At 47.3% G+C, this 26,911-nt stretch overlaps 1 protein-coding gene across 1 annotated transcript in view; it reads left to right on the top strand.

Moving 5' to 3' along the window:
- DNAH8 (dynein axonemal heavy chain 8) overlaps positions 1–26,911 on the top strand; it is an 8,835,797-nt gene that overhangs the window by 4,571,445 nt on the left and 4,237,441 nt on the right. The window contains exons 37-38 of the mRNA XM_069608756.1: positions 17,062–17,215; positions 17,307–17,470. Of these exons, the coding sequence (XP_069464857.1) occupies positions 17,062–17,215; positions 17,307–17,470 (318 nt within the window). The remainder of the gene's footprint in view (positions 1–17,061; positions 17,216–17,306; positions 17,471–26,911) is intronic.

Genomic DNA, 26,911 nt, shown 5'->3' with positions numbered 1-26,911 from the left:
ATGACAGGATGGCTTCTTGTGACTTGGAATCGAACGCTGGTCTTCTCTGCAGGCCACCACCTAGTTTGGACTCTTGGGACTGGATCTTCGTTTCAGAATGGCAGCCAACCTCAGTGGACAGATGTAGTGGTTGTAGTGCCCCTTGAAGATGTCTTCAGTTGGTTGAAACTTGGCAAGTTCCAGGCGTTGTTCAGCACTATGTCAGGGTACCCCCCTCTTCTGGGCAATGCACAGAAATTTGGCTTTCTTCTGGTCATGGACAGCCTCCGGACACAGGACAATGCTGGTGGACCTCCTGGGCTCAAGATGTCTGGTGATTATTCTTCTGACTAGTCTGGTGATTATCTGCTGGATGGCAGGCTCCCAGGACTGGATTTCAGGACACTTTGGGTGAATAGCAGCAGTTGCACAATGTCCCTCCTAGCTACGGGAAGAGGTTGCCTATCCAGGTCCTCTCTGGGTCAGTCCTTAAATCAGCATGGATTTGTTGAAGAGTTTCAGCCACAGACTTCTTCCTCCAGCTGAACTCAGGATACAAGCTCAAGAATACTCCAGGTTTCTTCTTCTGGCTTCTAACTTCAGCTTCTGACACAGAGGTAAGTGAGTGGTCTCCTGTCATTCAAAAAACTCCCCATTCACCCAAGCTGAGCTAGGCTCAGTCAGCCAATCGCACACTAGTGCACTCATCAGGCAACAACCAATCAGGCCTGTTAGGCAGAAACCTGTGCAGTTCCCTCTGGGACAACTGCAAAAGATTTAAGACTACAGGTATTTGGCAGTAAACCCACTTGGTAGCAGTCTGTACCACACAGATTTACTTGGTAGCTATGGCTGAGCGGTCAGACTTCCCTTAAGAAGAGTTAGGCAGTATACAGAGTATTCACAATAGGTCAAAAGAACACAGTAGAACAAGTAAACACTGACCAGGGCTTGGTGTAAAAGAGATATAATTATTTATTTAAAACCACATCTAGAAAAACACACAGGCACTCATAGTAAGCAATTCAAAAACACGGTCACTAAAAGATATACACTCCCTTAGAAGAATATTAGACAAGTCTTAAGTAAAGCCCCACTTATTTTCAGACAGCGGTGAGCGCTTAACGTAGATGGCACTCTAATAATTCATTTTAAAAGGGAGAGAAAAGCAGAGAATAAATTGAAACAGATCCCAACACTTTTTCACAAACACAACAAGAGAGGAAGGCAAAGTAACACCGTGAGTTTAGAGTCAGTAGGCCGGATCCACTTTAAGTGGATCAAAACAAAATGTGTCCAAGATCACACGGTTGCAGTGCACAAGAGTCTTGCAAAGGTTCAAAAAGAGTTGGACCCAAAAGAAAGGGACCAGTTAGAGGGTCAAGGCGGCCAGCCCAGTCCAGAAGGTTAAGGGGTTATTATTACCTTGTAGCAATCTTTAGAAAGGGAGGCCTGGCGGACACGGTACCTTAAAGTGGTGAGAATACTCCAGCGGGGGCAGTTGTTCCTGGCAGCGGATGCAAGTCGGTGCTTCGTCCGGGGGAAGAGAGGATCTCGTCGGGGAGGAAGACAGGAGTCCCTTGCAGTGCCAGGGAAGAAACCAGCCGTGGAGTTCTCAGGTAAAAGGAGCGGTCCTTTTATTCGTGGTCCAGTGGTAAGTGGCTATCCGGTTGCCGGGGTGCTTGGCACGGGCTATTCGACCACAAGACGGTCTGGGGTGCGAAGAGAAGAAGGTAAACTGGTTGTGCCCACCAGTCAGGGGAAGAAGCCTCTCCAGCCGGGAGATCTTCTCTGTCGTCGGGAAGTGGTGAGTCGGTTTAGCAGAGCTCCACCGGTGGTGTCGTCGTGGTAGGTCAGCTCTGCTTCTCCCTCGTTGGATTCTCAGGTCCTGTGGCACCTTCTGAAGTTCCAGTCCCCAAAGCCCAGCTTTTATGCAGCACACCCCCATTCACTCAGCCCAGCTGTCAATCAAACATGCTAAGTGGTGAGCCGGCCGGCTCACCACTTGGGCCAATCACACAAGAGTGCGACTTGAGTTACCATGGTAACTCAGTCCAGGGTGCCTAAACCCCCTCCCACACCCCTTGTGGTACCCAGACAGAGTGGCACCACTTTTGGAGGCTTCTGTGGAGAAGCCCACCAAAAAGTGGAACAAAGGGCTCGACTTGGGTTGGAGTCACAAAAGAGAACACAAACGCCATTTTAGAATCGAGTCCTGGCAAAAAATACCAACCGGTGAATTAATATTAAATAAATAAACCGGCGGTATGTTCGAGGCTATGAGAATTAAATAATTAAAGTTGGTAGCCTCGAACAATGGGAAAATCCCATAGGGATATATTCGCGGTCGAATATAAAAAGTAGTGTCCACTGCCACCAGCCAAAACTCGATCAGGGGGGACGGAGACGTGCCCCCTCAACTAACAGACCCCGGGGCAATCGAATTGCCCCGTCCAGTACGTCCACAATATGATGGTTTGTACTGGTTTCTGTTAATAATTTGGGACTAGTAAAGCCAATGGTGACTTTACATGCCCTGGGAGACAGTAGTCAGTCCCAGGGTATGGAGTCTATGGTGGGGTGTCACTATGACAACCCTGTGTTACTGCTCGGAGGGTGCTGTGTAACACACATAGTAAAAACACATGAGACCCTATAGAGTAAAGGACACCATAGCCCATAAAACACATTAACAGTCAAAGAAACACCATAAATCATGTCCAAGAGTGGGGGGAAAAAGAGTCTCACTCTTGGCAGGAGAAAAAAACAAACTCCAGAAGTCCAGCAAAGCTGCTGGGGGACTCACTAGGTTAGGAAATTCAGCCTAAAGAGAGAATTCTCCCTAACAAGGCCCATTGGCATTCAGGCCATACACCCAAAACCAGACATCCAAAACGGTAAATGCGTATTGGAGGCAACTCTGATCCTTTCAGAGCACACAGTGTATTCATTCGAGTTTGAGTCAGGGCTGGCTCAGTCAGACCACATGCATTGTGACACACAACCAAAACCAGAAACCAACAACACAGGATGTGATTTGAGTCATCTCTTCATTCATTCAGGCCCCACACATTTACCAAAAACAAGCAGTCCCTGTGAATACTCCTACCAGTCTAGCAGGGGGGGCCCCAGAGCCATATATGGTCCTTCCACCCAGCATCTAATCAGCACAAGGGAACAGAGCCAGGGCCTCTCAGGACTTTAAGAAACAAGGGGGAAATGCAAAAGAACCCATGAAGCTACAGTGGCGATCTTTCCTTTGTCCAGGAATCTCTTGATTTCTATGGCAGGGCCTGGGTGTCCCAAAACTGGGGGACACTCAGAGCCACTGTCAAGTCAGCATGTAGCTGCCACAAGCCCATACCCTGCTCTGTGGGTAACTTACAGCTGCCCACATACACACAATAAGGGTGCAAGGGTGTAACCCAAACCATGGGTGCCATAGGGTTGGTGTAACCCAAACCATGGGTGCCATAGGGTTATCAACAATAAAAATGTAGAGCTGCACTGCCAGAGGTCCAAACTGGACTCCTGTACAGAACAACATACAGCAAACACACACAGGGCAGTAGTGGGACAAGGACCAGGAGGCCCTGTCCCTCCAAAAGAATTTCTAGCATTACACTCACCTAATCCCCTAATTGGAATATTGCAATTATCTTTGTATAATATTTTCAGAATGACAGTTATGATGTTCCTCTGGGTGCCTGGAGTTAAAAAGACAGACCTGGAGACAGAAGGTGCCTGTGGCCCTGAGTATTTCTTGAGATTACATCACTCCTGTCATGGCGATGTTCCAATGAGCTGTGAAGAAGTCTACATCAGAGTCCATGGCACCACCTGGTGGCTTAGGAAAGTTTCCCTAGAAGATTTCACCGGCAGTGTCTTTCATGAGATGAGGAATCTGTGACAGCAATCATTGTCGCCCTCACAAAGACCATTACCAGAGGTAATTTGTTTTGCATATACAGATCTTGCAAGTTACCAATGAGTTTGTTGAACAAAGAGAGTAACAAAGCTGAAGGCTGTGTCCCTTTACAAGTTCATGCAACTCTAAGGTGATTAGCAATATCCTTTTTAAATACAGTAGGGAGTATTTCTTTTCATTTCAATACATGGCTTGTAGCTATAAGGCTGCTAGTTTGCATTCATTTTTTCATCAGAGTATACAAGATATTAGAACACCATAGAGGGTGTTTGACGTTTGTGATTGGTCAATCTGATTATGTGCATGCTAAGGGTATGCGTGTGCAGATGCACGTTGGAATTGTTGTGCTACTCTATGTGAATGTGCAATGCTTTTTGTAGTGTAAAAACTCTGGCTTCAGGGCTCATAACTCCCAGTACCGTCCTCGCTGCAGGTCTATAAATGTCAAGGCGAGGTCCGTCCCAATGCTGAAGCAGCAAGACCTCCTACCTCCCCTTGGTGGTCTTGGTGCCTGTATTGGATAAACACAGGTCACCGCGACCAAAACGGGGAAAGATGGTTAGTGTCCATGGGTTGGATCGGTTTTGGGGTGGTGGGTAAACCGGGCTGAGGGTTAGGTAGAAGTTGTGGACAGGCAGGGGGTAGTTAGGAAAGGCATGCTCCTTGACTCTGACCTTAAGGAGTCTATTCTGTTTTGCCGTGATGGTGAAGCTCAGTGTTTCATACACATCCACTCAAACACTCATGTCCCATGCATGCGTTACCCTTGTTGAGACTCAGCACTCTGTTTGTCTTTTGCACAGAGTTATGCTCCGTAATGGTTTCTCATACATGCTTTACCCTGGGTGAGGTTTGGCACTCAGTTTGTTTTACACTGAGTTTAACTCTGTAATTAGTAGCTCATGCATGCATCGCCCAGGGTGAGGATTGGCACTCAGTTTAACATTGACACTGAGTTGTGCCCCTTAGTACTGTAGGCCTACAGACCTCTAAACAACAGCAATAGTCTAAACAGCATCAGGTAAATGCACTACACATTGATTGTGATAAAAACTCTTAGCTCAGGCTTTCCAATGAGTCTCTCTCCGCCCGCCGGCTCTGCAGCGTGTGGGCCGTGGGAATCAGGATAATGAGGGTGACGAAATGCTCCTGACAAGAAAGGAGACAATTAGCTTTGATCTCGGCCGTTTTCGGATTACTCACAAGCACCCGAAACGGGCGAGCGAAAAGTTAAAAGCGCCCGCAATTAGCAAGCATAATTCGGCATGCAGTTTTGTTAGTATGTTATCCGTTAGTTCACGTAGTCTCCCCTATAACTTGTTCGACTCTCTCTCCTGTTAAACAGGCAACCGAAGCCTCTAAGGAACGTTAGTTTCTTCAGGCAAGTAACAATACCATGCGTGTAACATTAGGCTTGAACAATTCACTTATCTTTTATGCCGCAGAGGATTGTATTCCAGCAGCGAGGGCGACCCCGCGAGAGGCTTGGCTGGAGCTCGGTGGAATGCGTCCTCTCGGCAGCAGTATAGAGCGCAAACAAGCGTTTAAGGATCGTGCATGCGCACCAGCTGTTTTGCTCGTTGCTTTGGGCGTGGGCCTTGGCATTCCCTGGGTCATTTGCAGTCTCCGTGTGCCTGATTTCTTCCAACACGGCATCCGGGCTGCCAGGGCTGTAGTTTTAGGGCATGAGGCTGCTGGGAAGTGTAGTCTTTCCTGGGCCTTGCTCCTGGAAAGCCCTTTCCTACTACCCAAGCTGAAAATACAAAGGGGGCAGAGATGACACCTGCCCAGAGAGCTTCCCCCCACAGTACCTGCTACCACCTTACACTTGTTCCGTCCATGGGGACTTGACCTTGCCTTTATGACAGAACACCTCCTCCCCGCAGAAGGGCTGGGTTTAGTGGGATGGTTGCGATGGAACAGGCGCAAGAGTCTAGGAGCATGCACATTGGAGGCAGGTTCCCATGACCTATCCTCGGGGCCAAAACCTACCCATTCAATCAGGTAATACAACCAACCTCCCCCTACTCGCGAATTCAATATGGCTTGAACCTCGTATTCTGGGTACCCTTCTACCAAAACAGGTGGTGGTCTTTCCTATGCGTATATGGGGAGTTGCTGGTTTCAGGAGTGCCACATGGAACACTGGATGGATTTTCATATGGTTAGGGAGATGAAGTCGCATTGCCACTGGGTTAATAACTTATGTGATGCGGAATGGGCCTAGGAAACAGGGTTTCAGCTTTTGGGACCCAGGAAGGCGTAAATGTGTCGAAAGCCAGACTTCATCTCCTACTTTGTATTCTGGGTTAGCATGACGTTTCCTATCAGCATATTTCTTACTTGTGTTCCTAGCTATGATTTGGTTTTGACAAACTGTCTTCCAGGTTTGTGCCAGTTGGGTCACTTTAGTTTGCACTGAAGGTAGTGTGTCTGGGGTGCATGCACCACTTGGTTGTATGTGAGGGTCATATCCGTAGGTTACAAAAAATGGAGAGTACCCTGTGGAGGTATGCTGGGAGTTGTTATACGCTAGTTCTGCTAGCCATAAGAGTTCCACCCATCCCTCCTCAGCTCCGTGTGTAAAACAGCGAAGGTACTGCTCGAGTGTTTGATTTAGCCGTTCTGTTTGTCCGTCTGTTTCGGGATGGTAACTGCTGGACATCTGCAGTTGTATACCTATCTTATCACAGAAATGACGCCAGAACCTAGATGTAAACTGGGACCCAAAGTCTGAGATTATGTGTTGTGGTACTCCATGTAGGCGAACTATATGTTTCAGGTATAGGTCTGCGAATTCTCCTGCTGTCGGCAGACCGTAACTGGGACCAAAGTGGGCGAGTTTGGAAAACGAGTCTATTACCACCAGAATTGTGGTATAGCCGTGATCTGGGGGTAATTCTATGATGAAATCCAGTGACACAGTATGCCATGGCTGCGATGGTGTGGGCAAAGGCCTAAGTAACCCTGCTGGCTTCTTATGAACCGTTTTGTTTCGAGCGCATACTGCACATTGTGTTACGTATTCCTGAACTTCCTTATGTAGGTTAGGCCACCAATAGAGCCTCTGGATTAGTTATTGAGTTTTATTTCTTCCCGGGTGACCTGCCAATGGGGAATCATGACACCATTTGAGAGCTTGAGTCCGCAGAGCCTTGGTGGGCAGATATACTGCTTTTCCCTGAGATGGTCTACCATCTTGAAAAGAAGGCCTCAGATCCGAGTTTTCCCACTGAAGTAACTCCCGGGCCGTCATGGCGTCTCCTATTTGTTCTAGCAACATTTTAGTTATACTCCCAATGATCTTAACCGGGGGTACTAAGGGTTTTGCTGTCTCCTTTATTCTGGGTAGGACCTGCGATTCTGGGTACCTGGAGAGTATATCTGCTTTTCTGTTCTCTTGTCCTGGCCGGTACGTTACCACGAAATCGAAGTCTGCAAAATACATACCCCATCGTAGCTGCCGTGGGGTGAGGGCCTGTGCTGATTTCAAGAATTGGAGGTTGCGGTTATCTGTTAACACCGTTATGGTGTGTCTTGCTCCGAGAAGGTAGTATCTCCATTCCACGAAGGCAGCTTTAATAGCGAGTAGTTCACGATCCGCAATAGTGTAGTTTTCTTCTGCAGAATTGAGTTTTCTCAAGTAATAGGCTACTGGGTGTAATCGTCCTGACTGATCTTGTTGAGATAGAATCACCCCCAGCGCATAACTTGAAGCGTTGGTTTCCACCAGGAACGGCAACGCTGGATCTGGGTGCAACAGTACAGGCGCCGAGGTGAAGGCCTCCTTTAACTGATAGAAACTACGTTCTGCCTCGGAATCCCATACAAACGGCTTTCATTTCTTGAGTAGACGGGTAATGGCCAAACTTTTCTGTGCAAACCCTTGGATGGATCTACGGTAGATGTTTGCGAACCCCAGTAGTGATTGTAGTTCTTTGATATTTTGTGGGGCTGGCCAATCCAAGATCCCTGTACCTTATGGTGACAAGATGAACCCGAGGAACTCCACTTTGGTACAGTGAAATGTACATTTCTCCAATTTGGTGAATAAGTGGTGTTCCCATAAACGTTGCAAAACGGATCTAACTTGTTGCACATGTTCGTTTTTGTCACGGGAGTAGATCAAAATATCGTCAATATAGACCACAACGAAAATATCCAAGAAACCTCAAAGAACCTCATCCAGGAAGTGCTGAAAGGCGGCGGGTGCGTTGCATTGACCGAATGGCATGACTTGATACTCATAATGTCCAAATTTCGTTCTGAAGGCAGCCTTCCACTCGTCTCCTTCACGCACCCACACCAGGTGGTAGACACCCCTCAGATCCAACTCGTATAGATTGTGGCTCCTCGCACTTGGTCCAACAAAACCGGTATAAGTGGAAGAGGGTATCGATTTTTGATTGTAATGCGGTTTACCGCGCGGTAATCGTTGCATCTCCTGAGATCTCCGGTTTTCTTCGGAACAAAGAATAACGGCGAGGAAATGGGTGAAGTGGAATGACGGATGAACCCGTTCTGCAAATTGGCTTCTATATATTCTTTGAGGTGCTGGTTCTCGGCTTCTGTTATCTCATAGATCCGGCTACATGATAACGCGGCTCCTGGTTCCAGATCTATTCTACAGTCAAATGACTGATGCGGTGGTAATGTTTCTGCCGCTGTTTTGCTGAAGACATCTTGCAAGTCTTGGTATTCCTGTGGTAAACCTTCTAGTGGTCCTTTTTCGGTGCCTTGTGTGGCCCCTAGAACCTACTTTATGTGTCTCAATTCTTTGGTGCAATGAGTACTACAATAACTGGAGGAAAAGCGAACCGTGCCACATGCCCAATCGATAACCGGATTATGTAGCACAAGCTAAGGTAGGCCAAGAATAAAGCCGAACTGGGGGGCTGCAATGACGTCAAATCGGATGAGCTCTTTATGGCCTTGGATGTTCAATATCATCTCCCCTGTTTGTTGTGTCACCGTTCCTGATTTTAATGGGGATCCATCAACAGAACAGACCGCTTCCTGAGTACTCTTAGAGGCCACCGGTAAACCCAACTTCTCAGCATAACTGGCATCCACAAAGTTACCAGTAGCGCCTGAATCTACCATAAGAGAAATCGACTGGTCCCTTTGGCGTGTCTGTAGGATGCCTGTGACAGTGATATGGGTTTTGTGAGCATTTGTCACGCTAACCAACCTGTGGATAGGGGCGTCGTGATGACTTTGGCTCGGCAGATCCGCCGTCCTCACTGGCGAGCGTTGGCGTTTCTCAACGATGGAGCATTCTTCGGCTTGGCCCCACACTCTCTTACAAAATGCTCGGACTTGCCACAATACATACACAGTTTTTCTCTCCTTTGCTTATCCCTTTCCTCCTTGGAGATTGGGCCTCAAATCGTTTCTATTTGCATGGGTTCAGGTTCTGGAGTCTTTTCTGTCTTAACTGAGCTAGTTGAAGCCCTTGGATAGTCTGTTCTTGCTGGGTTCTGTCTTGCTTTCCACTTACGTCTATCTTGTTTCCTTTCCCCTTGCCGATGGTCCAGACACAAGGCCATTTAAATCATTCCCGTGCAGGTGGTTGGTTGCGGGTCTACTTGCACTATGAGATCTTTTAATTCCTCCCTAAGGCCTTGATAGAAAGGGCCAATCTTTTTTCGTGAGGCCATTCGGCTTCCACCACCATTCGATTGAATGTTGACACAAAGAGATGAGATCCCTGCTTCCCTGCCGCAATGTGAGTAGTTTGTATTTGTATTTGTTTATTTATAATGCGCAAGCCATCAGGCCCGGAGGCATCAGGGCACAATTTGTACAAAGTTACAGAAATGCATATATACAGACATAAAGATTACATTAACAGAAATATTAACAGAGTTTCTATCTACATATATTACAGTGGTTCCAGTGCCGCTAAGGCTTAACAGTGGATATACCCATAGGGTGTACAGAAAAAATAGTAACAGAGGTCAGCGGGCCAGAGTATGTAAGACAAGGGCGCAGAGCATGTCTTAGTGCTGGTCAAAAAGCCAAGATTTGTTTTTGGCCTTCAATGTGTTGAATGAGTCTACAACTCTGATTGTAGCGGGGAGGGAATTCCATAGCTTAGAGGCTAGGACAGGGAAGCTAGAGCCCCCCGCTTTTTGAAGTTTAAACCTAGGGATCGATCTACAAGCTGCAATAAGTTTGCATGTGTATGCAGAAGCAGATCTGACTGCATTATTTGTCGGGATAAGGATAGGGTGGCGTCAAGGTCAAAACCTAACGTTTTGCTATCTTTTGAGACTCGTATGATATTACCGTCTATGGTAAATGGCTGATAGGACGGCTCTAGTTTGCTCAGGCGTTGTGCGGTGCCCAGGATCAGGAGCTCCGTCTTGTCGTCATTTAGGCATAACTTGTGTTGGGCCATCCAGGCTTTGGATGACCAGGTAGACTTCGTTAAGGGCCTTGGTGTCAGCTAGATAGTCACCTGTGATGGGAATGAGTATCTGGGTGTCATCCGCATAGTTAGTGTAGGAGACATCCAGATAGTCAAGCACATCAAAGAGTGGTTGTGTGAAGATGTTATAGAGTGTAAGTGACACGCAAGATCCCTGAGGAACGCCGCAGTGAACTGGGGAAGGGTCCGCGCCTGCGGAAGGGGCAAAGACCCTCATGGATCTATTGCTCAAAAAGGATTTGATCCAGGCCGCAGCAGAGGACGAGAAGTTGGCAGCAGAGTGGAGGTGCCTGCATAGGATCTGGTGGTTGACCAAATCAAATGCGGCAGAGAGGTCGAGAAGTAGTAGCATTGCTAGTTTGCCCTTATCCTTCAATACCTCAATTTGGGTTTTTAGGTCTATTAAAGCAGTTTCCGTCCTGTGTGTGGGACGAAATCCGGATTGTCGTAGACCTAGCAGATTGTTAGATTCCAAGTAATCTTGGATCTGAAGGTATGCTGCGCGGTCTAAATCTTAAGCAAAAACGGTACCGTGGTGATAGGTCGGAAGTTAGTAGTTATGCTTGGGTCTAGGGATGGTTTTTTGAGCAGTGGGTTGTCCGGGACAATACCTGTTTTAAAGGAGGAGTTGATGAAGGCCATAATGAATGGGGCCAAATCGTGTGCAGAGTCCTTAATGATGGGAGCTGGGCAAGGGTCACCTTGGTAATTGGATGGTTTAATTCTCAGGATGATATTTTCTACCTCGGTAACGGTGAGCGGGAGAAGGCAAATGGTTTGGTGATAGCAGTGGCTAGAGGGAGGGCCCTAGCAGGGGTGAGTGAGCGGTTGTCGAGCTTCAGGCTGTCCTGCTTGTCTCTAATTTTAGATTGTAGCGTAGAGATTTTATTTAGTAAGGCTGCTTGAATGTTAGCACACCATTTGCTATCTTTCGTGCACGTGTCTGGGGGGAGACTGGAGTTTCTAGCTCTTTTAGGATTCTGAAGAGTTCCTTTGTATTTGAATCAGCTTGCAGAATACGATTGTTAAGAGATTCTTTTTTTGCAGTGATGATAGCATCTTTGTAGGTGAGTGAGGCAAGTAGGAAACCATCTTTATGCTTATCCGAGGGTGGATTTTCCAGCGATTTTCAACAGAGCGTTAAACTTTGCAGAGCATTCTTAACTGTGGGGTGAACCATGAATTAAGATGTGCTTGTGGTTTGGCCTTCCTGAGTTTGATGGGTGCTATATAATCTATGGCCGTGAGCATAGTTTGGTTATAGGTGTCTGCTAGGAAAGTGGGATCAGAGCAGGTGTTGGTGGCCGCATTGAGGGAAAGGAGTAACAGTGGGAGGAGTTTCTCCTTAGTTATGCCTTTTTACTTCTAGTAGGGAGTGCTGGTGCTATCGGTGTCGGAGTTCGGGGGATTGCGTCAATATTAAACGTTATGATGTGATGGTCAGACCATAAGCAAGGGGTATTGTCGAGAACCTTGATATTGCAGTTAGAGCCGGCTAACCAGTCAAGGGTTCTGCCTTTGATATGGGTGGGTTCTTGAATGTACAAGGTGAGGCCGAGGTCAGTTAGAACATTCTCCATATCTATTGTCACAGGATCTTTTGGGTCACCAAGACCTAAGTTAAGGTCGCCTAGGATAATTGTTTGCGAATTATTTTTATTTTTATCATGGAGGAGAGTGGATATTTCACCAACAAAGGTCGGTGCCGGACCTGGGGGCCTATAGATAAGGTGGAGGGTGGCCGTTTGGTTGGGAGTTAGTGATAGTTTGACTGACAGCGACTCATCTGATTCGAGTTTGGAGTCGGATACCACTCTTAGGTCCAGAGAGTTTTTATGGATGAAGGCCACGCCACCGCCTCTGGAGTGGGCAGTGGTATGGTCACACTGCGTGATGCTGTAGTCAGGCGATAAAGCCAAGGATAGTGAGGGGCCAGATGCAGCATGTAGCCACGTTTCGGATATAGCAATGAAGTCAAGGTCAGAGGTGGTGATGAGGTCAGCAATGTCTAATGCGCGTGCTGTGAGAGATCTGGCATTGATAAGGGCGCCCTTGAACACAGGCAGTTTAACCCCTGTGGTAGTGGACTTGTATGTGGCGGTGGATGAGGGTGAGCCAGGTGGTTTATGTGAGGTTTCCTTGGTGGCGTTGTTGCGGGAGTGTCATAGGCGGAATCTAGTGCCTAGTCTCTTGTTTAGGTTTGGGTTTCCTTGCGAAGTGTTCCAGCCATAGAGCTGGGTCATTAAGGTATTGGTTAATATGGTTACTAGAGTAATGTAAGCCTGCAGTGGTTGCTGCACGGCTCATTATAGGAATCACAGTCAAAGTCGGCAGTGCCTGGTGTGTTCTCGGTCTCGGATTAAGGAGGCTGCTCTTCGATTAAACATCTTACCAAATTCGTCCTGGAACTCTGCCCAATCGTATAACAAGGCATCATCCTTATGTACCAAAGAGGTAGCACGTGCCGCAGCATCACCAGTAAGATACGAAATTATGAAAGTTGTACGGGACTGGGCTGAACGGAAGACTGTGGGCTTAGTTAAAAAATGCAACTGACATTGTGTCATAAAAATGGAATACTTCTGTGGATCACCCCCATACTTTTCCGGGGTGGCTAAAGGCATAGGTGGTTCTGCGGTTACCTGGACTTGCACCGGAGTTGGGAGGGGTCCATCCGGAAGTGGTCTCTCTTGCGCTGTGTGTTCCTACACCCTAGTGGCTAGTGTTGCATAATCCTGTCTAGTGGCCTCTAGTGCATCTTTTAACTCATGTAGGACGCAAGCTATGTCCTCCTTGACTTCTGAGTTCGTGCTACTTGGGGGTTGAATATATGTGGGTTTGCGCTTCTGTCAAGGTGAGGTCCGTCCCAACGCAGAAGCAGCAAGAACTCCTACCTCCCCTTGGTGGTCTTGGCGCCTGGATCAGATAAACACAGGTCACCGCGACCCCCAAGGGGAAAGAGGGTTAGGGTCCACGGGTTGGATAGGTTTCGGGGTGGTGGGTAAACCGGGCTGAAGGTTAGGAAGAAGTTGTGGACAGGCAGGGGGTAGTTAGGAAAGGCATGCTCCTTGACGCCGACCTTAAGGAGTCTATTCTGTTTTGCCGTGATGTTGAAGCTCAGTGTTTCATACACATCCACTCAAACACTCATGTCCCATGCATGCGTTAGCCTTGTTGAGACTCAGCACTCTGTTTGTCTTTTGCACAGAGTTATGCTCCGTAATGGTTTCTCATACATGCTTTACCCTGGGTGAGGTTTGGCACTCAGTTTGTTTTACACTGAGTTTAACTCTGTAACTAGTATCTCATGCATGCATTGCCCAAGGTGAGGATTGGCACTCAGTTTAACATTGACACTGAGTTGTGCCCCTTAGTACTGTAGGCCTACAGACCTCTAAACAACAGCAATAGTCTAAACAGCATCAGGTAAATGCACTACACATTGATCATGATAAAAACACTTAACTCAGGCTTTCCAATGAGTCTCTCTGCGCCCGCCGGCTCTGCAGTCTCTGGGCCCATGGGAATCAGGATAATGAGGGTGACGGAATGCTCCTGACAAGAAAGGAGACAATTAGCTTTGATCTCGGGCATTTTTGGATTACTCACAAGCACCCGCAACTGGTGGGCGAAAAGTTACAGCACCTGCAACTTGCGAGCGTAATTCGGCATGCAGTTTTGTTAGTATGGTATCCGTTAGTTCACGTAGTCTCCCCTATAACTTGTTCGACACTCTCGAGTGTTTTACATTTTTGTGTTCATAGACTGTGGAGTCTCACCTACTCCATAGGCATCATCCTTTTACTGTGTGTCACACAGCACCTTTAGTGCAGTGACACAGGGTTGTCTTTTAGACTTTCCACTTTAAACTCCATTTTCTGGGACTGACTACTGTCTCCCCAGAACATGTAAAGTTGCCATTGACTTTACTAGTCTTTTTAAATGTACAGTCCCTGTACAAACTATCTTCCATAGAGTACTGGAAAGGGTTAATAGTTATCCCTTTTTGTCTTTTTCTCATGGAACATTATTTCGTTCCCCTTTCTCTAAGATTTGGCTAGTGGCAGTGGTATCTAATATTTTTTTCCTACCGTGGACTATGAAATAGCTGTGGTACTGTTAGAGGCTATGGTGGTAGCCTCGAACTTTAATCCGCTGGACCCCTTTTCATTTTATTTGGTTCCTGTTGGGTTTATCCGCCATTTCTTTTTGTAAAGGTCTTTCTCGTGTTTTGGTTCCTTTGTTCACCGTCCTTTGAAGGGCTTCTGCACAGAAGCCCTCCTTAGGTACCTGAGTGTCTGGGTGGACAGGATGTGAGGGAGGGGTTTTAGGCCCCCTGCACAGGGTCTCCTTGGAGACCCAAGTCCCACTCTAGTCTGATTGGCTAGGTGGCTGACCTGCCAGGACAGCTACCCTGCTGTGTGATTGACAGCCAGGCTGTGTGAATGGGGGAAAACTGCATACAAAGCAGGTCTCTGGGACTTGGAAGGCAGAGTCACCACTGGATCGAGAAAACCAAAGAGAACCTGAAGGAAGAGGACAACTGCAACTACTGAACCTCCCGGTGAAGCCCTGCTGCGGGTCTGAATCTCCTAAACTTCGATGACAGAGAAGGTCTGCAAGGAATCTTCTTCCCTTGAGCTGGTGGGACCAATAAGTTTGCCAAACACCAAGCAAGGCCTCCCTCTCCTGGTCGAATTTGCTGTGCATCACTGGAGTGAACCGGATAGCCAGGAGGACCGGACGCTGTTTGGGTTTTAAGGGGTGCACCTTTTATTCGTCACTTTGCTCTGCTGCTGGTTTCTTCCCTGGGCAGTGCAGGACCCTCCAGTCTTCCTCCTCCTTGTTAGTCCGACAGTCACTTCAGGAACCGTGAGCCTGCAGGACCTGCCAGAAACATCTGCCTCAGCTAGAGCATTCTTCTTCTACTAAGGTACTGTTCAAATCCAGTCGTTTGTTCCGTCCGACCGTGGTGAAAGTGTTTGAAATCTTTTGCTAATCCGAGGGCTCCTCCTTCCCTACTTTTTTAAATAACTTTTCTTCTGACCAACTTCGTTTCGAACTCTTGGCAAAGACTTAACCGCAAATCACTCTGAACTGTGTGATCCTCTACACAGACTCTGAACCATTCAGATTGACCCAGGCCTATTGATTTGAATCTTAATGGTAGTAAGACTCTTCTATATTGCCCTGTCTACTTACTTGTTGGTGCTGCTTGATTTTGAATAACCTTGTCTTTCCTTCCCTTTTTAAATTGCTGGTGTGCCATTTTGCTCACACTTCATTTTGAGCTTATCTTGTCCAGAATTCATTGGGTGGTGTGTAGTGTATTAAGACTGTGATGTTCTGCTGCTTTATATTAGTGAACTGTTTTAAAACTGATGGTGTAAATAAATGTATATCCTTTCCCTCAGAAACCTTGAGTCAGTGTTTGTTTGAACCATAGCAATTGCTGTCCTTTGTGTAACTTCTGATACTGTTCACTTTACTCTTGAAATAAGTCTGGCTGCTGAGCCATCACTACCACTTTACTGTGTAGTGCAGGCTTATACCAAAGGTGAATTTGTACTTGCACTTGTAGTCTTAATTGTGTGTGGTGTTCCCAAAGGGTCCTGCATATGATTCTGTCTAACAGGCGGGGTGTAGCATCGGAGGGATAGCATCGTGAGGGGGAACAGAACATCATGGGACACCAATTTAGAAGGGCATGGTGTGGTTGGGCGTGTGCATGGTGAGAGACTCAGTCCGTGTGAGTGTGTGAAGGCACCCTCCCTCACTCCCTACAACACTAAGCAGGGCCATGAGAGGAACAAATAGAAAACCCCTACGGAGTCAACGGCTCAGAGAAAACATCCATAGACAAAATCAGATAACAGACAGTAGGTGTTACTGTTCCCTCGTGCTAACTGCAGTTAAGGACGCCTGGGTTAAGGTGGTGGTACCCAAATACAAACAAGAGAAAGAGGGGTGGCCCTGCAGCCAAAATTCACCCACACCCCTGTTTAAGTGAAATTTTGAGAGTCGATAAGCCAACCTGATTGTTTTAAATAAAAACCCTTGAAATGTCATCGGAACTTCCGTAGTGATTATTTGTGATGACTGAATCAAAATATATATATGAACTGTACAGGTACGTGTGGGAGATGTACATTTCGTATATATACACCAACATACATCTGAAAACTCACATCAAAGTTAGAACTGACTTTGATATGAGTTTTAGGTGTAAATTGCATACATGTACACACATTTTTCATATGTATGTGAAATATATTGGAGATGTAAATTGTGTACATGTATGTAATGGAAATATTTTATATGCCAGACACCATAGACCTTTAAGACACACACTCTTACAACACCTATTGTCAACTGTTAGAACCTGGCGTAAGTACACATGAGCCAAATAGAAAAGGCTGACTCTGTATAATACAAGTTGGTTGTTTATGCGCAGGTTCCTAGAAAAGTAGTACGCCATAGATCTGCTTCTCACAAGCTACAGAGGTGAATGAAAACGACTTTGGCCTCAGAGCTTATAGAAGAGTAACTTTGCATCATTGACATGGATGTAATGTGTTTTTGGTCCTCAGCAGCCATGCTTATGAGAGCTATAATTACTATACAAAATGCTCCCTATGTCATGCTACATTTACATTGATTAATATATCGTATGTTGCTTTGGCCTCTGCTAATTATGAATTATTATTGTTTTCATTTTTAGGTATAATGTGCCATTTAAAAAAGATATTCAAAGTTGGATATATAAACTAAGTACTTCTTCGGATATCATAGAAGAGTGGCTGATAGTTCAGAATCTATGGGTTTATCTTGAAGCTGTTTTTGTTGGTGGAGATATCGCGAAACAACTGCCACAGGTACTGTAGATGATTTATGCAATTTATGGAAAAGTCTTAAAAATACTGAAATAGGAACACATTAATTTAACACTGACTATTATATTTTTAGGAAGCTAAACGGTTTGCAAACATTGACAAATCATGGATGAAAATAATGCAGAGAGCTCACGACAACCCAGGTGTCATTCCGTGCTGTGTAGGTGATGATACAATGGGACAACTTTTACCTCATTTACACGAACAGTTGGAAATATGCCAGAAGTCACTTACAGGGTAAGAACCTCTTTAATTTTATATCAAATTGTAAAATGTATTCCCTGCCTCACCATCCTTTACTTATGTATGTGTAAAATGGTCATTCATTTTAGAGTGCTGTCTTTAATTAATCTTTCTAATGGATTGTCTCCTTGCACAGATTCCTCATCTTAGATATAGTCATATCCTGCTTTATAGCCTTGGACAAAAGATTTGACAGTAGGGGACGCTGTACGGCATCAGCGTTGCTGTCCCTCGAAGGTTACCATTCCCGCATCCAGGCGTGATGTTAATGATAGTATATATAGCATGTACTGTGCCCCGTTACGTCAGTTCAGTTTTTCCACATGCACAGCACGCTCTCGGAACAATTGGACTCACCTCAGCGAAAACATTTTTCGAGTGGATTGTGTCCTCCAACGTATTCCTCATCTTAGATGTATTTCATCCAGCTGTGCTGCTCTTCGGAAATTTTTTCGGCAGAGGGCGCCGTGCGTCGATGTCGTTGAATCGATGGTCCCTCGAAGGCCTCCGTCGAGGGTGACGTCATCGGGTGTATAAGTAGCACGTGCGGCGCCCGTTGGCCTCAGTTCTGTTTTTCCGCACTACGTTGCTTCGAACATTCGGCGCGCCTCAAGTTCTGTCAAGAAATATATTATAACGAGAATTAATTATGCCCTCGTCATCGACGCCGACCACGACCCCGACATCGGGTTTTAAGAAATGCAAGTCGTGCGGCTCAAAAATTTCGATCACGGACCCGCACCGCGAGTGTTTGTGGTGTCTTGGGGAAGGCCACGACATGGAGGCCTGTTCGAAGTGTCAGGCGATGACGGGGAAGGCCTTGCGAGAAAGGAGAGGAAAGCTACAGGTAGGTCGCAAGGATCGAAAAGCCTCTAGCGTCGAGTCGAGACCCCATGGGGAAAAATCTCCTCGACACGAAAGGCATCGATCTAGATCCCGAAGCGATTCTCATCGCTCGTCGTCTTCGTCGAAAAAGTTGAAGAAACAACGCCATAGGTCTCCCTCCACCTCGTCGTCGGACGAGTCTCCGAAAATGAAATGCCCCACAAAACATTAATCTACCGAAGAGTGGGAAACATTCAGGGTCAAAATGATGGAGGTGTTTGAGAAGGCGAAGCCTCGGTCCGCGCCTTCTTCGGAAGCCGGCCGGGAGCGTCACCGCTCCGACACTCGCATGCCCTCGAGCCCGGGTGATCGTAAAAGGAAGGATAGGGAACCTTCCAGGACGCCGAGCGATAAACGCTCGAGTCGAGTCGACCGCTCGAGGTCACTGACGCCGTCCGAGACCTATCACACTTCGAAGGGGAAACCGTCGAAGGCCGCCTCGACACCCTCGAAGCAGACCCTGTCGACGACCACTATGTCATCGATACCGTCGACTCCTTTATCGACGTCGACGCCAAAACCCTCGGCGCCAAAGGCCCCAACCAAGCCAGGGCAGCCAGAAAAAGAGAAGGAAAAAGTTAAAAAAACATGTAATTCCTTCAGAGCCTGGTACTACACCTCTTCCTCCTCCTCTCCCAGAGAAGATTTTCAAGCCTCTCCCTAGGAAGGAGTTTTTCAAATCCTTGACCTTAATTTTTGAGGAACAGGAGAGATCTGAGGAGGAAAATGTACCCTTTGGATTGGAATATGGCACCCCAAATGTCCCAGAATGCTTGATCTCAGAGGAAAGCAGAATGCGGGATTTGGTGGAGTCTTTACACAATGCAAGTGGCATTGACACCTCTCCTGAGAACGACTTCGGTAGACCAGATCCAGGAGAGCATGCCAGTCCATCTTATCGTCAGTTAATGACCAATGTGGTAGATTACTTGTGATGGGCTAGACCACCAGCCCAATTTGTCCAGGACGATTTAACAGACATATTGGACCATGGTCCCACTGAAGACCCAGTACTACCTTTTCATGTAGCCTTACAAAACAGAGTGGCCAGAAATTGGGAAACTCTGGATTCTATTCCTCCGGTAAATAAATCCCTCACATCAAAATACCGCCCAGCCAGTAGCGACCCCGGCTATCTGTCAAAACATCCAAATCCCAAGAGTTTGGTCATACAAGCAGCCACAGCTTCCAACAAACTTGCGTACCCATCTATCCCTCCAGACAGGGACGATAAGCGTCTGGATGGTTGGGCACGGAAGGTATTTTCAGCCGGGAGCATGGCATTAAAATCTGCCAACTCCACATGTGCCTTGTCAAAATTTTCGTACACTCTATGGGAGTGCATCGCAATGGCGGCGGAGCACATACCAGAAGGGGAAGAAAGGGAAGGTTTCCTAGCCATCGTTAGAGATGGAAAGGAGGCCATGCAGGAATCCCTTCAATCTGGATTGGACACTGCGGATAGTGTAAGCAGGTCCATGGGCACTAGCACGGTAATGCGCAGGTTTGCGTGGTTACGGAAGTCGGGTTTTGCACCGGACGTACAGAAACGCCTCCTGAACATGCCTTTTGACGGGTCTCACCTTTTTGGCAACAAGGCTGACGAGATCCTTGAGAGGTTGCAGACCTCAAAAGCAGTGGCAAAATCCTTATGAGCTGCTATTAGGCAACCTCAGCCTTTTCGTGCGCAAGGGCAATCATGGAGGGGACGATCCTATCATTATTACACCTCATACGGGAAGACGAGAGGAATGGCCAGTCAAAGGGGCCAAGGAAAGGCCACTCATGGTGGACGAGGAAAACGTGCTAAGCCAGCTCCAGCAGCAGCCTCTTTGCCATCAGCAGCTGCAACATCCGCCACAAAACCACTTTGAGGACTTGCACCACAAAACACCTGTAGGAGGCAGGCTGTCGCAGCATCTGCAAGAATGGCAAGCCATTACTTCAGATGTTTGGGCTCTAGAAATAATAGCCCAAGGCTATTGCCTTCCTTTTCTAAAGCAACCTCAAAGCAATCCACCAGGGAGACACCCGTTGAGCCTTTCAAACCCGCTCCTACAGCAGCAAGTTCTAACCCGCTGGAGAAAGGTGCTATAGAACCAGTACCTGCAGCGGAGAAGAACAAGGGTTGGTACTCCCCGTATTTTTTGATCCCCAAAAAGGACGGAGAACTGAGACCCATCTTGGACTTAAGAAACTTGAACAAGTTCCTCAGGAAGGACAAATTCAAGCTGGTTACCCTTTCTCAGATCCTTCAGGCCCTTCAACTCCAGGACTGGTTTTTGTCATTGGACCTCCAGGATGCTTATTTTCATGTGCCGATTCATCTCAAACACAGAAAATACCTGAGGTTCGTAGTTGGCAACTCACACTATCAGTCTCGAGTCCTGCCATTCGGGTTCACCTCCGCCCAAGGGTCTTCACCAAGTTAATGGTAGTGGTGGCAGCTCACCTCAGGAGAGGGGTGATTCATGTCTCCCCCTACCTGGATGATTGGTTGATAAGAGCGCGATCTGCCGAGCAAGCACTGGATCATCTGAAAGTCACCTGCCACTTCCTCCACAAACTGGGCTTCTCCCTCAATTTCAAGAAGTCACAGATGACACCTTCCCAACAGCTTCAGTACATAGGAGCTGTATTAGACACGTCCTTGGGAAAGAGCTCGCCTCCCAAGCCGAGGGCTCAAGACATTCTTCAGATGGTTTCCAAATTCCAAAATGCCCAAAATCTCCAGGCTTACGACTTTTTAAGGTTGCTCGGCCTCATGGCATCCTGCATCTTTCTGGTGCCAGAGGCACGCTTGAGGATGAGATCCCTTCAATGGGCCCTAAAGACTCAGTGGTCCCAGTTCTCGGGTCAAATGATGGATCTTCTTCAGATTCCGAACAAGGTCAGACAAGACCTTCTATGGTGGACCTGTACAGAGAACATCCTAAAAAGAGAACCTTTTTGGCAACCATGGCCGGAGATCACAGTAGTGACGGACGCTTCACTCCTGGGTTGGGGAGCTCATGCCAACGATTTGGCAATCAGCGGTCGTTGGTCTCCATTGGAGTCCAAACTACATATCAACCTTTTAAAGCTGAGGGCAATCAGACTAGCGCTGAAGGCCTTCCTGCCATCTGTCAGGGGAAAGAATGTCCTCATAATGACGGACAACACAGTGGCCATGCACTACCTAAACAAAAGAGGAGGCGTGGGGTCACTACCCCTGTGCAGAGAAGCAATGCAGCTCTGGTATTGGGCGATTCTCTTTAACGGCAATTCATCTAGCCGGGGAAGAGAATATGACGGCAGATGCTCTGAGCAGGCAGAGCACGGTATCTCACGAATGGGAACTGGCTCAGGAAGTCATTCAAGAGATCTTCGCCCTTTGGGGAACCCCTCAAGTAGACCTGTTTGCAACTGGAATCAACCGAAAATGCAAAAGGTATTGCTCAAGGGAATTTCCCCCGAGAGGAGCCCTCGGGACGCGTTCGTGGTGGAGTGGAAGTTCCCACTATTTTACGCGTTCCCTCCGATTCCCGTCATTCCTCAGGTCATCAGGAGGCTGGGAAGGTTTCGGAGCTGCATGATCCTAATTGCCCCGGATTGGGCCAGGAGAACGTGGTACCCGGACCTTCTAGACATGTCCATCTGCCCTCCAGTACGTCTTCCTCAGAGAGAGAACCTTCTCTCTCAAATGGAAGGTCACGTTCTCCATCCAGAGGTCAAAATGCTCAACCTTCATGCTTGGTATCTGAAAGGCTGAGATACAGGGATTGGAACCTTCCAGATGACGTAATGGAGGTGTTGCTTTCGGCAAGAAGGCCAGCAACAAAGTCTCTATACCGTTGCCGTTGCAAAAAGTTTTGCAACTGGTGCAGAGAAAAGAATGTCGATCCTTTTCTATGTTCTATTCCGGAAGTATTATCTTTTCTTCTGACCCTAGCACATAGAGGTCTGAATATTGGAACAATAAAAGGTTACCTTGCGGCGCTTTCCATTTTCAAGCGCTCGTCGGAAGAATGTTCCTACTTCAAAATTCCTTTGATAATACAATTCTTAAAAGGACTCACTAATGCGTTTCCTCCTCACCACTTTCAAGTACCTATCTGGGATCTAAATTTAGCCCTAAAATTCTTGATGTGTGCTCCTTTTGAGCCTATGCACACATGTCCATTAATATTACTAACGTGGAAAACAGCCTTCTTAGTTGCTCTAACATTAGCAAGAAGAGTGAGCAAATTGCAGGCACTGTCTTCTGGGCCACCCTATACTGTGTTCCATAAGGACAGAATTGTGTTGAGGGTAAAACCATAATTTTTACCGAAAGTAATATCTGATTTTCACTTAAGTCAGATAATTGTCTTACCCATATTCGATCCTCCACCCCATCCTTCAAAGGAGGAGGAAGGATTACACAGGTTGGATCTGAAAAGAGCATTAAGCTTTTACATCTCTAGACTTTCCAGACTTAGAGTGGACAACCAGCTGTTTATAGGTTACACAGGAAGGAAACTGGGTCAATCGGTGACAAAACAGACAATTTCACGCTGGATTGTGCTTTGTATTTCAGAATTCTACAGACTAGCTCAAAAAGACCCTCCGGAAGGGTTAAGGGCTCATTCCACCAGAGGCATCGCCTCCTCCACGGCCCTTCAAAGAGGTGTTCCAATAGATCCATTTGCGAAGCAGCAACTTGGTCTTCGCTACACACCTTCTCAAAATTCTATGACCTGGATGCTTCCCAGTCTAGGGAGCTAACTTTTGGAAAAGCAGTACTATACTCAGCCATCTAAGAGTATCGAAAAATCTACCCCCTCCTCCAGAGGAATTGTCCATACTGCTTTGGGAGTCTATCTAAGATGAGGAATACATTGGAGGACACAATCCACTCGAAGAACAAGTTACTTACCAACTGGTAACATACTTTCGATTGGATGTTCCTCCAACGTATTCCTCATCGCCCTCCCAGCTTACCCTTCTGTAGATTTTTCCGGGTTATTGCCATCTCAAATCTCGCAAGGCTCATACCTATCTGCCGGCACAATCTACACAGTACAAGATCAAAGATAAAAAGGGGGAAACACAGAACTGAGGCCAACGGGCGCCGCGCATGCTACTTATACACCCGATGACGTCACCCTCGACGGAGGCCTTTGAGGGACCATCGACTAGACGACATTGATGCACGGCACCCTCTGCCGAAAAAATTTCTGAACAGCAGCAAAGCCTTAGAGGCTGAATGAGAGAGTTTTAGGATAAAAATGTTGGAAGTATTCTTGAAGGCGGTTCCTACTGAACCCTCAAAGAGTCAAAGAAGGCAGTAGATCACACTAGATCCTCCAAGACAGGCAGGGAAACCGATAAGGCTTCGATCCGCGTGCCTAAAACCTTGACTCTGAAGACCTCTGAGTTGGCTTCCCTAGTGGTGTCAACATTGTCGACTGCCGGGTTAGCATCAATGCGAAAGGCTGCATCGACATCCTCTATGAAGGAACCGTTGAAGGGAACATCGACCTCAGAGTCGACGTTGAGATACAAACCACAGCCAAGGATTGCATTTTTTAAATCTTTCAGTTCCCTTTTTGTAGAGGATGAATAAGAGGGTGTAACAGTTTCCTTCACATATGAACGTTTTGGAGCTCTGAATGTCCCCAAAGAACTTACTTGAGATGACCCACGGCAGTTATCTCGGCACTTCCCCTAAAGTCGCTTTTAATACCTCTGACATAGATTCTCAACCGAATGAAGCCTACCGGATCGTGATGAACAGGGTCAGAGAATTCTTGGGATGACTTCATGGATACCTTATTTTAGGACCCTTCTAAGGAGCCTGTGCTGCCCTTTCATACAGCACTAAGGAACCCACTCATTTAGTTCTGTAAAAAAAACAGATACCACTAATGCAGTAAATAAGGAGTTGGTTGAAACATATAAAGCCTCTACAGTAGAGAATGATTTTTTGTCAAAGCATCCTACACCAGAATGCTTAGAGGTACATCCAAAGATGCAGCTTATCCTACCATCCCTCCAGACAGGGACGATAAGCGCTATGACGACCTTAGCAAAAATGTTTTTTTCTGCAGGAAGTATGGCTTTAAAAGCTATCTATGCATCATGCGCGTTAGCCAAGTACAGCTATACATTGTGGAATGCGATTTGACAAGCAGCTGACAATATTCCAGAATAAGAGAGGTATTTACCAATCTTATTAATGACAGGAAGGAAACTACATGATAATTCCTGCAATCTGGATCAGACGCATCAGACTGCTTAGGCAAATGCATGGGATCCAGCACAGTTGGCAGGTGTTTTGATTGGCTGGGCTAATCTGGTTTTGCCCCCGATGTCCAGTCAAGACTTCTGGATATTGCCTTTGATGGGTCCAATTTATTTGGCCCCAAGGTGGACGACATACTGGAAATATTTCAGGCTGCCAAGGCTGCAGCAAATTCTTTAGGAGCAGCTACCTGCCAACAACAACAACATGCACCATTGCAAAGCTGGAGATGGCAGTACTTTAGTTACTACTCTTCCTTTAATCAAAGAGACAAAGACAAGTACAGAGACAAGTGCAAAGATGATGTGCACGTACTCCAAGAGTTTGTGGAGGAAAGATTGCAAAGGCAGAACCCCCCTCTTTGCCCCCACCAGCAGCTACATCCCAAAAAGGTCTTTGTGGGAGGCAGATTGCCCAGTATCTGCAAGAATGGCACACTATTCCTTCGGACGAATGGTGATTGCAAACAGTTGCCCAAGGCTACAGTCTCCCATTTCTTGAGAGATCTCCAGACTTTACGCTGAGCGAACACTCTCTTCTTCGGGATCCCGACCCGCTCCTCTAACAGGAGATTGTTGGTGAGAGGTACCATGGCAAACATACCTGCACCGGATTGGAACCAGGGTTAGTATTCCACTACTTCCTGCAATCGAGAAAGGATGAAGGACTGCAATCCTTTCTGGAACTGAGGAGCTTGGAAAGACAAATTCAAGATGGTCACTATTTCGCAGATCCTCCAGACCTTACACCTCTAGGACTGGAAGGTGTCACTCGATCTTCAGGACACTTACTTTCTTGTGCCTATACATCCCAGGCACAGAACGTAACTGAGGTTAATTTCTGATAGTTCTCACTATCAATATTTCAAGTGTTAACAGCAACAATTGCAAATAAGCAGAAGCCCCTGCTCCCCCACCCCCACTCTGACGGTGTGATGAAGCAGGGGGCCCACTGATGTGCTTCACAAGGACCCCGAAGCGTTGATGGTGTCGGGCAAACCCAGGCTGTGACTGCGGGGAAGAGCCTGTGGGGTTCTGATGCACCAGAGAAGACGCAGGAGCCTGAGCAAGCTGTCCGCCTAGGACCATAGCTCTCAACTCACACACTTTTGGCGGGTGTCACCCGCCTTGTAAACAGCTGACTCACCCGCCAAGCCTCCAGCACGCCCATTCATTTCAATGGGCCTCTCACCCGCCAAAAACAAAATAGGGTGTTTTCACCTGCCTTTGTGATACAAATGGTTGGTAGGACTGTGACCAGAGATGAGGAGGTTCCCAGCTCGGTGTGGATGAAAGAGAGGCAGGCCCCCAGCAGCAGACAGCAACATGCCAGCATGGCTCACCCCACAGCGGGAGTCCACCAGGAGAGAAGCGGGTCCATTGGAAGGAGGTCCTCCTCCCATGTAACAACCAAAGAAGTGGAGTGCAGGGGGTGGAGGCCTCCTTACCTCCTGGTGCAGAAGCGGAGGAGTGTTAAGCAAGAGAGGAGGGGGAGTGGGTGGGGCTCTCCTTCCCCCTGCAGATCCCAGGCCTGCAGTTGCAAAAAGGAGAAAGGAGCAGCTAATAAGCAGCATAGTTGAGGGAGCCTCTGGAGCTCACATGGCAGGATTTTACAGTCTGGGCCTGGAATAGCCATACTTACAGAGAGGGAAAAGGAAAGTCTTTGGATTCTGGATTTTGGAGTAGCGGGCCAGGGAATCCTTCCCTGAAACAGGAAGTTATGGGATCGCCTGTGGTGGAGGGTCCCCCCATCAGGCTGGAGAGGCGTGAGCAAATATTGGAGCTGGGGCCTTACTGTTGGGAAAGGCTTGGCCAGGGGCACGGGGGTGTCAGTTGTAAGAGGGAATTCCTGGAGAGACAGCTACAGCAACGGAAGAGCAGAAGAAGAAGAGGGCCAGGGTAACCGTTGCAATAGAGAGATTGAGCCCAGAGGCGATGGAGGCTTTCTCCCCCCCTGCGTTAACCCAATGTCGAGAAACAAAGCCAAGGCCACCCCGAGAAACCTGCAGAAAGGCCACGAAGGACAACTACAGAAGCTATGGAGGAAGGAGAGTGAAGAGGGGATGGTGGCAGGTCAGGAACTACAGGTGGAAGCAGACCTGGGGGTAGGAAGTCTCTCCCAGGGGATCAAGGAATAACCAAAGGTGACTTCCATCAAAGCTTCCAAGACTTCACTGAGAAGGTTACTGAGACGCTACAGTTAAGCATTATTAGAGCAGAGTTTACCCAATCCCTCCAGGAGGTGAAAAATGATATTGTGGCCCTGGGGAAAGGACAGACGCAATG

The sequence above is a fragment of the Ambystoma mexicanum genome, chromosome 4q, assembly GCF_040938575.1.
Source record: "Ambystoma mexicanum isolate Mex_15411 chromosome 4q, UKY_AmexF1_1, whole genome shotgun sequence".
Classification (NCBI taxonomy): domain Eukaryota; kingdom Metazoa; phylum Chordata; class Amphibia; order Caudata; family Ambystomatidae; genus Ambystoma; species Ambystoma mexicanum.
This window is presented reverse-complemented; position numbering and strand designations above follow the sequence as displayed.